General features: G+C 42.6%; 1 protein-coding gene across 1 annotated transcript; it reads left to right on the top strand.

Annotated features, from left to right (window-relative positions):
* The first annotated feature begins 557 nt into the window (after positions 1-557).
* Positions 558-1,863, top strand: LOC138603255 (putative nuclease HARBI1). The gene is made up of 4 exons (XM_069674945.1): positions 558-996; positions 1,099-1,211; positions 1,292-1,403; positions 1,487-1,863. Exons 1-4 carry the CDS (start codon positions 558-560, stop codon positions 1,861-1,863), a joined length of 1,041 nt encoding a protein of 346 aa, XP_069531046.1.
* The last annotated feature ends 10,664 nt before the right edge of the window (positions 1,864-12,527 follow it).

Raw genomic sequence — 12,527 nt, 5'->3', positions numbered from 1 at the left:
GACCTGCTATATATACCTACCAAAATCCATATGTGTACGTCAGAGTAACCTTTATGGGGACCCCTTTTTGAAATTTTCTGGGGGCGCTATGGAGCCATTTTGCCACGCCCATGTGCGTAAAACACAAAATATCAAACATTTCGTCAGACCAGGGGTCCGTTTCACAAAGCAGGTTTATTGAAAACTCTGAGTCTGTTAACCCTGAAATGAGGGAAACTCTGAGTTTTCCGTTTTACAAAGGGAGGTAACTCAAACCAGAGAAAGAGGGGTAACTCTAGCCTGTTTCACAGAGAGAGGTAACTTAAGCTCTCGGTCAGTAACCGTAGTAACAGCCTCTATGAACCTAACCTGGTCGGGAGCAGGTTTTTCTCAATGAACCTCGAGTTTCTCTCTGTCTCCGCCCTCTTTCAGCCACACACGGTATTTGATTTACTCATTCATTGAGTCAGCAGGCGAGTTTTGGCGTAGCAAAGTTCTGCCGTGTGTTATTTAAAAAAATCAGTCAGTAGGCTTATATTAGGCCATAGGCACAGTAGGTGGCGACTTTTTCCACTAACATGGCATGTCCGTTTGACAACGATCCCGTGGATGAAGGTGCAGCATTACTGCGCAGAGAATTAAATATTCGTCGGGAGATGGTTATCAGACCGCGCATAGATGTTCTCGCATTTCCAGACAATTATCTTTTTGAGCGGTACCGTTTCACGTCACAGTCCATCATCTACATACACAACCTAATCCGTCCTTACATTTGCAACATTACCAACCGTAGCCATGCTCTCACATCCCAACAGATATTGTGTGTTGCGCTGCGTTTCTTCGCAAATGGGAGTTTTTTGTATAATGTTGGAGATGCAGAGCACCTGAGTAAGGCAACTGTATGCAGGGCGGTCAGAAAAGTGTGTCTCGCCCTGAAACGGCTATTATCCATCTTCGTTGTTTTCCCTGGACATAAACCTGTCAGAGCCATCAAGGAGGAGTTTCACAGGATTGCAGGTGAATGATGTAGAGATCCGTTCAATGAATTTTAAATTATATTCTGTTAATGACATTGTGCTGCAACCTCATACTGGGATTAGTCATTTTAATTTCTTTTAGGATTTCCCAGTGTGATTGGCTGCATAGATGGCACACACATCCCCATCACGGCTCCGTCACATAATGAAGCAGATTATGTGAATAGGAAGTCAATTCACAGTATAAATGTGCAGGTACATGAAGATTGACTACTGTTTCAAAATGTTAAAGAGTGCATCATAGTTCAACATCTGTCATTCTCTGCACTGTCAAGATCATATGTGATGCTGCATACATCATTTCCAATGTGGTGGCCAAGTGGCCTGGGTCTGTTCATGACTCAAGGATTTATCGCGAGTCTAACCTGAGCAACAGACTGCAACGTGGTAAGCAGCCTAAAGATTTGCACAATATAATTCACTCGTCTCCCTCATTTAATATACTCTAATGTATCCACTATACATTACAGGAGAGTTTGATGGCCTTCTGCTGGGTGACAGGGGTTACCCATGCCAACCTAGGCTGCTGACCCCTTACCCTGACCCTGAACCAGGCCCCCAACAGAACTTCAACCGGGCTCACTGCAGGACGAGAGCCCGGGTGGAGATGACCATAGGCCTGCTGAAAGCCCGTTTCCAGTGCCTACGTCACCTTAGGGTGACCCCTGAGAGGGCCTGTGATATTATTGTGGCATGTGTTGTTCTTCATAATATTGCCACTATTAGAGGAGAGCAACACCCTGCCCTACAAATCGAAGACCTTGATGATGACCCCATCCACCTGCCAGCTATGCAGGACGGCAGAGCAGTCAGAGACACCATATGCCATAACCACTTCAGAGACTAATCATCACCATCATCACCACCACCACAGCAGTCAAATAAAGACATAATACAAATTTCATTTAGTCTTCTTTATTTCCTACAAATACAAGGGCTAGTTTAGTTAATGTTCCAATAGTTAACATAATTAACATAATTCAGCTGTGACCATGCACCTACCTCTAACTTGTGCTCCAGTATTTCAATTTCTAGGTCTGCCCTCCTAATCTGGCGGTCCGAGTATTGCATTTCTTTGTCGGTTTTTTGAATTTTTTTCAGCAGGTGAATTTTGTAAATGTCTTTTACTGGTAACTGGGAAAACATAAAGACATTAAATTATACAGTTACACATGAATTCCACAGAATGAACCTCTGGTGTTTACTGAACATCCATCTCACTGTGTCAATCTGTGCAGTGGAAGTTGAGGGACCCTCCTGCTGCTGCCCAGCCATGCCCTGTTAAAAAGGATGAGAATGTGTTAATACTTCAGTGTAGGCTAAATGTCACACTCTATATTCCACCAGAATGTTAAGAAATGTGAATGAGAAGAGAACTATCAGTAACATATCAAGATGTTACCTCTATAGGCCTTTCTGGATCCCCCTCTGTAAAGGCAGCAGACACAGTTTCCTCATACTCTTCTTCCTGGATGAGTGATATGTTTCAGTATACTTAAACTACCATTTGGCAAAATATTTGGAGTATTGCCTACTTACAGTTACAAGGTATGTTGTGGCGTGAGGGGGCTCCACCAGGCAGATAGCACCATCAGAATCTGTTTGGACAAAAGGAAAAAAAAAGACATGAAAGGGAAATACATATTTGTATGAATAGGCTTAAAAAAGGTATATAGGCCTAGGCATATTACATTTTATAAAGGCACTTGTGTCTTGAGGGGTGGGCTCAGAGGATGAGCTCCCTCCAGGGATTCCCTCAGCCACTGGCCTTCCTAAATTCTGGCTAAGGGCCAGCTTCTCTGCCTCTGTTAGAGGTGGCGGTGCTGGGCCACCACCCGTTTTACGGGCATCTGCCTTCTTTCTGTTGGCTGAGTAGAAGTCTGTGTTAGTTTAAATAGGCTTAATTATTTAACAGAACATGATATAGATAAGAAGACATTTATGTTTGTGAAAACAGCATTATGTTGGGGATAAAACAACTGCACAGTCAAACAGCCACTTAATATTTACTTTACAATGTAAAACATGATCAAAAAGAGGTGCCCCCATGAGGTTATGCCGAGGTCTTACCTGTTTGAACAATGTTTTTATATTTCATCTTAAGCTGCTGCCAAGTGCGCTTCTCCCCCGCGGGATTGCACCTAAATGAAATAAATTAATAGGCTACCATTGAAGCAGTTTTCCCCTGTAATATTATTGTGATTGCAAAGGACTACATTTAAACTTACGCATTGACCCGAGCAGCGATGTTCTCCCACGCCATCTCCCTCTCTTTTGCAGCTGCAGCGGTGTTGCACTTCCTTCTAAAAACATGTTCAAACTCGCCGTATGAGCGCATTAAAATGTCCAGTTTAAGTGGGGTGAAAAACGCAGCCCTCCCCTTCCCCATTGCCATGGTGACTCGTCGAATCGGGGCTCCACTGATGCTGTCTTTTTATAGTTGTGGTGCACGCGCTTAACTCCAGGTGAAACTACTCTGAGTTGATCAAACTAACTCAAATCAGCTGTTCTGGAACCGGAAAACTCAGAGTAGATCAACTCAGAGTTCAGGGTTAGACTCAGAGATGGTGAACCTGCTTTGTGAAACGGACCCCAGATGCACAATCCAAATGTGGTGAGTTTTTCGGCATGTTTAAGCTGCGAAATTTGCGCTTCATTTGGGGAGAAAAGAAAGGGTCTTTGCACCCATCGGTGCTCGGGCACCAATAATACGAGTGACTCTGGTTCAATTAAAAATGTCAGTAAATATTAGATTCTAGATTAAATTCTGAAAGCTATGTTATTCAACACAGTGAAATTTGAGGCGTTTCATATTCAGGAATAAAAGAAGGAAGATTTATTTTATGTTCCAGAGAATGAAGAAACTGTAAATGATCATTTTCTACATGAAGTTTTCTTGCTTTGCCCGACCACACTGCAGTTAGAACAGAGGAAACATGATGATCAAATATGACTAAATATGTCGAGAACACACAAAGAAAATCTCCCACCTGCCCCCAAAACACTCCTTTTCTCTCTGTGAGGAGGAGTCAATGCAAACTGTGATGTCTTCCTCCTCTACTTATGTGACTGCAGAGAGGAGGACAGAGAACAGTGGACACACAGTTTAACATGATGGACTACAGGACAGGACTGCTGCTGTTAACTGTCTGCTGGGCAGGTGAAGATCATCACTATATTCATGTTACATAGCGTATATATCTGTCAGCAGCTGATTTCACTTGATGTTTTTATCCTCTCTCCAGGTGTTGATGGTCAGACTCTGACACAATCTGAACCAGTGGTTAAACGTCCTGGAGAATCCCACAGACTGACCTGTACAGGCTCTGGGTTCACATTCAGTGGCTCCCACATGGCCTGGGTCAGACAGGCTCCTGGAAAAGGACTGGAGTGGATCGCCTGGATTCAAACCAGTAGTAGCAGCAAACGCTACTCTCAGTCAGTTCAAGGCCGGTTCACCATCTCCAGAGACGACAGCAGACAGCAGGTGTATCTGCAGATGAACAGTCTGAAGACTGAAGACACTGCTGTGTATTACTGTGCCAGAGACCCACAGTGAGAGACAATAACAGGAGAGTCGTACAAAAACTACTTCCTCTATTTGCCAGCACCACATGGGACACTTGGAACACATTTTTGCAATACTGATTGTGATTAACTGTCATGTTCATTCTAACGGTGCCCCAATTGGTCGGCCACCGATCGTGATCAGCCGATATACATACTAACTGCTTTGATCAGTGGTTTCACAAGTGACATGTGGAGTTCGAGTGTGTGTCTCATGTCCATGTTGAGCCTAACTGGGCAGTTTATTGATCAAAACTTCAAACTAAACAAAGTTGTTCTTTATCCTCAAGAATTCTGCAGGTCACACACCACAGTTGCATTCAGTGACATGTTACGAGCAACGGGGATACCGAAGGAAAAAGTGCACGTTATTCTAAGAGATAATGCCAAGAACATGGAAAAGGCCATGAGGGATACGGATTTACCCAGCCTGCCGTACATGGAGCGTACACTCCAGCTTCCCGTTGCCGAAGGAGTTTCGTCACAATGAAGCATCACATTTGAAGCATTTAATAGCCTCTGAAAGACGCATCGTTGGCCAACACTCCCAGCTTGCCTACTGGCGACTTCAAAGTATCCAGAAACAACTGAGTCAGTCTATCAAAAGACTTGAGCAAGACGTACCCACCCGATGGAACAGTTCGTTATTTATGCTACAGAGTCTACTTGAACAGAAACGTGCACTGTGCGCTTATGGAGCTGACTACAACAGAGTTGTTGAGACTGTTGATCTCAAATCTACTCACGGCTGAAAGGACATTAAATTAAGCTCTCATCAAGTTCAAACAATCGTCATTGCATCATTTTTGTTTATCCTTGTTTACAGCCTCTGGATTCACACTCAGCAGCTACTGGATGCACTGGGTCAGACAGGCTCCTGGAAAAGGACTGGAGTGGGTCGCTGCTGATGCTGGCGGCAGCACCAAATCCTACTCTCAGTCAGTTCAAGGCCGGTTCACCGTCTCCAGAGACAACAGCAGACAGCAGCTGTATCTGCAGATGAACAGTCTGAAGACTGAAGACACTGCTGTGTATTACTGTGCCAGAGAGCCACAATAACACAAACCATCAGCAGAGCTGAACAAAAACCCCTCAGTGCCTGAACACTTGTAACATGAAGCCACCAGAGGAGGAGCCCTCAGACCACTAATGATTATAACAACAGTTCACTGTTAAGAACAGAACAGACATATTTAGAAACAGGAAAAGTCAAAGATTATAATGTATAAAAAGATATTTAATATACAGTGAAGTGTCAACATGTGAAATAGTGACATTATTTCTCTTCACAACTCTGTCTCAAAAAGGTTTCCATGAAACAAATGAAACATTAAAGATGGAATTTCTGTCTTTGACTAAATAACATGGGGTTAAATGGCATCTATGTTCTGAGGGCTTACACACGTTTCCTCACTTTGTTGTTAAAGCTTCATTAATATCCACAAATGTTTTCTACACATTTATTCCTGCTGTTTTTTTCCTAATGATGTTCTGAGAAATAAAACTGATGAGAACTCAGTGAGAAAATAAACAACAGAAAGAAAAACTCTGAAGGTTTGATTTGTTGGAAAAACTCACTTTGGCAAAACTTTAAAACTGATTAATTGTTGTCAAAGTCGTCACATCATGCAGCCTGAGCTCCAGAACGTAGAGCAGGGGTGTCCAAACTACGGCCCGTGGGCCAACAGCGGCCTGTGGTCCATTTCTAATTTGCAGCAATTCCTAAACACAGAATGGAATATGGCCCGCATGAGAAAATAAAGCTTGTGCTTGACTGTATTGTACGTCTTAGTTTTGACACTAGGCGGCGCTGCTGTCTTGAACAAGGCAGCTTCTCCGTCCTCACAAAACAGGTGCAATCACTCAGAGAAGATTTTGCCACGGGTGATTAAACATGAAAACCAAAGAAACACAAATTAGCAAGTGAGTGCAGAAAGTTTCAGACACGGTGGGAAAATGAATATTTCTTCATGGAAGTCAAGGGGAAGTGTGTCTGTTGGATTTGCATTGAAACTGCTGCAGTGATGAAAGACTACAATGTTCAACGACACGATGAAACCAAGCATCAGTCCGACACGTCCTACACTGGTGCCGAGCCACAACAGAAAGTTAAGCAAATGGCAGCTAGCCTGTTAGCTCAACAACAGTATTTTTTCCATCCTAACAAAACACAAGAAGATGCCACAGTCACCAGATACGAGGTAGCTCAACTCATTGCCCGACACGGGAAACCTTCCTCAGAGGGTGACTTCATAAAACAGTGCCTCACTAAAGTGGCAGGAATAATGTGACCAGAGAAAATGCAGGAATTCAACGTCAGCACGTCCAGAAACACAGTCGCCCAGCGAATCCAAGACTTGTCAGCTGACTTAAAGCATCAAGTGTCAGATGAAGCTCGTGCTTTTGATTTCTACTTGATTGCATGTGATGAGAGCACAGAGGCCACTTTGTTCTTTTTTTGTTTGCAGGAATTGACGAGAACGTTTGACAATAACTCTGTGCCAAGAAGGTCCAGCTTGGCGACGTGATGAACACTGTTGTGAAAACTGTCAACATATTTCGAGCTCGAGGGCTCTATCACAGAGAATTTCAGGCTCTCCTGAAATCGATGCTGAATACGGGGACCTAATCTTCCAGTGTCCAAAGAGCAGTTTGTGCCACAGCTTTACACACACATGAAAGCCTTCTGTGTGAAGCTCCGTCTCTTTGAGACACAATGAGGCAACTTCAATGCACACTTCCCCACGCTGTGCGAAATTAAATCTGCTTTTCCAAAGGCCAACTTCTCTGCTAAGAAAGGGAAATATGTGTCTGGGATCATTTTTCTGCTATTGACAAAGACATCCAGCTGTTCTCTACCTCCTTCTTGATGGATGCAGAAGAAGTGGATGAGAGTCTGCAATTAGAACTGATGGAAATGCAGTGTGAAGACTCTGAAGAATCAACATCAGCTTCTCTTTGTACCCGACTTCTACTGGAGCTTAGAAGAGGCCAAGTTTCCTCTGATGAGGCGCCAAAAAGAAGGATCAGTCTTTTTGTCTCTTCATACAAATGTGAGCAAACTTTAACACACGAGAGGTGAGGTAAATTAAAGTGGCCCAGTTTCTCTCTGTGAGGAGGAGTCAATGCAAACTGTGATGTCTTCCTCCTCTACTTATGTGACTGCAGAGAGGAGGACAGAGAACAGTGGACACACAGTTTAACATGATGGACTACAGGACAGGACTGCTGCTGTTAACTGTCTGCTGGGCAGGTGAAGATCATCACTATATTCATGTTACATAGCGTATATATCTGTCAGCAGCTGATTTCACTTGATGTTTTTATCCTCTCTCCAGGTGTTGATGGTCAGACTCTGACAGAATCTGAACCAGTGGTTAAACGTCCTGGAGAATCCCACAGACTGACCTGTACAGCCTCTGGACTAGACTTCAGCAGCTACGGCATGGCCTGGGTCAGACAGGCTCCTGGAAAAGGACTGGAGTGGATCGCTTTCATCAGCTATGGTGGCAGCAGCATCTACTACTCTCAGTCAGTTCAAGGCCGGTTCACCATCTCCAGAGACAACAGCAGACAGCAGCTGTATCTGCAGATGAACAGTCTGAAGACTGAAGACACTGCTGTGTATTACTGTGCCAGAGACACACAGTGAGAGACAATAACAGGAGAGTCGTACAAAAACTACTTCCTCTGTTTACAACCATCACTGGGGACAGTTGGAACATATGTTTGTAATACTGATGTGCCATAATGTAAATTCTTATTATAGATTCAATGTTGAAGTCTTGTTTAATCTCATTCGTCTGAATGTTAAAGTCATTTCCATCAAGAATTCAACATCATTCATTTGTCATTGCACAACAGAGTTCCACAATGATTCAATGTTTTAGCCCATTCGTGCAACACACAGAACAAAAGGACACATTGTTTAAAGTAGAATAGAAAAAGATACATTGTCATATTTGAGTTATTTAGATACTAATACACTGGTTCATTAGCACAATTAGAATTATAATTCTGTTGCACTCTTTTTGGATTTGTTGTTTGGGGGAATGTAAACGGCAGCAACAAGATAGTGCTGATAACTTTATGCTGAAATCTGAACTTTAAAAACTTGACATCTGGGAAATATTATTAACTTTTACAATATTTGAGCACCAAGTATCATCGATAAAAACAGTTTCTCCCCTTGTGAACACTAACATGAAGCCACCACAGGAGGAGCCCTCAGACCACCAAAGATTTCAACATCAGTTCACTGTTACAGCAACAACAGAAACAGTCTTTAGGACATTGGAAATAATAGACAATGTTCCAATCACTGATAAAATAGTGTATGTTGTCACAGTAACAAACTCCACGATACATTATTAAATATTAAAGCATTCAACAACTTATACAAATGAGGTTGATTACTTTGCTCAGTGTTCCTCGTCTCTGAAAGTCAGTTCCTTTTTGAGAACATACTAAAAAATATCAAACTGATAAGTTATCAGAATCATACGTGCATTAGAGACTGAACCGGTCTTTAGCCAAAGTCATGGTGGTGTTTATTATTTAGGACATAAAACATGTGATTTAAACATCAATCTCATGACGTTTGATATGACTGAAGTTTCACCAACTCTTTCTGTGAGACGGAGAGAAAACATTTTAATAAACTTTACTGTCCGATGGATGTAAATAAGCCTCCTTGTGTGTTGCCTTATAAGGACATAAAGTGTCTTCTCCTCTTGCTGGTTTCTAGTTTCTATTCACGGCTGCTCCTTTAGTTTCCATTAGTGCTCATCTTCATTGTTACAGCAACGCTGATTTTAATAAATATTATCAATGAATGCTTCTGGTTGTTTGCAATTTGAAAATAAATTACATGATGCTTAAAAATCAAATGTCTCTCAGTGCAAAACATTCAGACATTTATATTCTGTAAATGTTGGGACATTTTAAATGTTGAGTGTTCTGAAATGAAAATATCACATGTGAAGCAAAGGTGATTTCCAGGCATGTTTCTACTCGACTGCCCCTCCCTGCTTCACACACATAACATTCATAAACACGTTTAAATCAAGAATTCATGAATTTAAAAAATAAAGTTGAGATAAACACCAATACACGTATGCATGAAGTGATATTATATAATATAATTTCCATCAATAGAACTGATCATTATCAGAATCATGTGGGCATTGGAAACTGAACCAGAAGTCACCTTTATTATTCAAATGGTAAATGGACTGTACTTATAGAGCGCTTTTCCCACTCAGAGCTGCTTTTTACACTACATATCACATTCACCCATTCACACACTGATGGCAGAGGCTGCTACGTAAAGTGCCCAACTGTCAATCAGATATCACATTCATACCCTTTGGCTATGCCACCGGGAGCAATTTGGGGTTCAGTGTCTTGCCCAAGGACACTTCGACATGTAGCCTGAGGGAGCTGGGGATCGAACCTCCGACCTTCCGATTGAAAGACAACCGACTCTACCACTGAGCCACAGCCGCCCCAAACTACAAAACTACAACAAATGAAGCTTTCAATACCAATCTAAACTCTGGGCAGATACCCAGAAACAAAGGAGACAAAACCTCCCACACATGTCGACAGTGAGATCTATAATGAAAGAACATCACGGGCAGTTAACACCTGATAGAGGTTTATATGGGAGCAGATCTTCTGGTGTCAAACAAGAGAAGAACTTACTGCTTCAGTCTGGTGAACTGAAAATAACAGAGATAAAAGTCAAATGATATTCCTCCCTGAGGAGGAGTCAATGCAAACTGTGATGTCTTCCTCCTCTACTTATGTGACTGCAGAGAGGAGCACAGAGAACAGTGGACACACAGTTTAACATGATGGACTACAGGACAGGACTGCTGCTGTTAACTGTCTGCTGGGCAGGTGAAGATCATCACTATATTCATGTTACATAGCGTATATATCTGTCAGCAGCTGATTTCACTTTTATCCTCTCTCCAGGTGTTGATGGTCAGACTCTGAAACAATCTGAACCAGTGGTTAAAGGTCCTGGAGAATCCCACAGACTGATCTGTGCAGCCTATGGATTAGACTTCAGCAACTTCTGGATGCACTGGGTCAGACAGGCTCCTGGAAAAGGACTGGAGTGGATCGCTGCTATAAGCGATGGTGGTGGTAGCAGCAAACTCTACTCTCAGTCAGTTCAAGGCCGGTTCACCGTCTCCAGAGACAACAACAAACGGCAGCTGCATCTGCAGATGAACAGTCTGAAGACTGAAGACACTGCTGTGTATTACTGTGCCAGAGAGACACAGTGAGAGACAATAACAGGAGAGTCGTACAAAAACTACTTCCTCTATTTACAACCATCAACTTTCAGCTGTCTCAGCATCACTTTATAAAAAGGCCTCTACAACTTATATTAGACTAAATGTAAAATATAACAAATAAAAATGTAATAATGATCGCAGAGTTGAAGTTCATTGATAAAAAAAACAGCTGATCGGTCTGCGGCTAAGCAGCCCCATACACAACAATGTGATGCTCTGTGTGTTCTGACACCTGTCTATCAGAACCAGCATCAACTCTTTCAGCTCTTTCAGCTACAGTAGCTCTTCTGTTGGATCGGACCACATGGTCCAGCCTTCACTCCACACGAGCATCAATGAACCTCGGCTGCCCATGACCCTGTCAGCAGTTCACCTGTTTTCCTTCCTTGGACCACTTTTGGTCGGTACTGACCGCTGCAGACCGGGAACACCCCACAAGAGCTGCAGTTCTGGAGATGCTCTGACCCAGTCATCCAGCCATCACAACTTGGCTCTTATCAAACTCGCTCACATTCTTAAATTGACCATTTTTTATGCCTGTATGTCTTCCATTACATCAAGTTCGAGGACAAAATGTTCCCTTGCTGCCTAACATATCCCACCCACTGACAGGAGCCATTGTAACGAGGTAATTAATGTTATTCACTTCACCTGTCAGTGGTCACAATGTTATGGCTGATTGGTGAATATTAAATGACCCTTGGCTGCTTGATCTCGAGGAACTTTAGTTACAGATCAAGTCTGTTCCAGCTGTACGTTCTGGTGAGGAGGAGTCAATGCAAAACTCAGATGTATCATATGTAAAGCAGAGGTGATTTACAGTCATGCTTTCATATAGTCAGAGCAACACTGATGCTTCATATGTTTGATTCTATGCAAACTCAGTGAGCTTCCTTGTTACTCGGCTATAAAAGCTTCACATCAGGCTGTCAGTGGAGTTCACAGCACGTCACTTTAACATAAAGCATGTTTTCTGTAGCTCTGCTGCTGCTGTTGGCAGCTGGATGTGAGTCTCTCTGGATTTGTCAAAGTCAACAGTTCTTCTTTTGCACTTTAACTTGATCATTTCTTACAAAACATGTTCTTTATTTTAACAGGTGTGAAGTGTGAGCAGTTGACACAGCCAGCTTCTGTGACTGTGCAGCCAGGTCAACGTCTGACCATCACCTGTCAGGTCTCTTATTCTCTTAGCAGCTACTACACAGCCTGGATCAGACAGCCTGCAGGGAAAGCACTGGAGTGGATTGGAATGAAATACACTGGAGGCACTCACTACAAAGATTCACTGAAGAACAAGTTCAGTATCGACTCAGACTCTTCCAGCAACACAGCGACTCTAAACGGACAGAATGTGCAGCCTGAAGACACTGCTGTGTATTACTGTGCCAGAGAGCCACAGTGAGAGACAATAACAGGAGAGTCGGACAAAAACTACTTCCTCTGTTTACAACCATCACTGGGAACATTCAGTTCTCTCAGCATCACTTCATAAAAACTGAGTGTTATTATCTGTCAGTGATTAAAATGATGGTTATTGAATGTTTTTTCTTTTCTTTTATTTGTTGGAAGGTTTAATTCAGGTCCAACTTCACAAAAACAGTGAAATAATTTCAGTTTTTACTTGTAAGAAATG

This window comes from Semicossyphus pulcher, unplaced genomic scaffold (genome assembly GCF_022749685.1).
Source record: "Semicossyphus pulcher isolate SPU_LCO1_2020_fin unplaced genomic scaffold, fSemPul1.0.p SCAF_23, whole genome shotgun sequence".
Classification (NCBI taxonomy): domain Eukaryota; kingdom Metazoa; phylum Chordata; class Actinopteri; order Labriformes; family Labridae; genus Semicossyphus; species Semicossyphus pulcher.
This window is presented reverse-complemented; position numbering and strand designations above follow the sequence as displayed.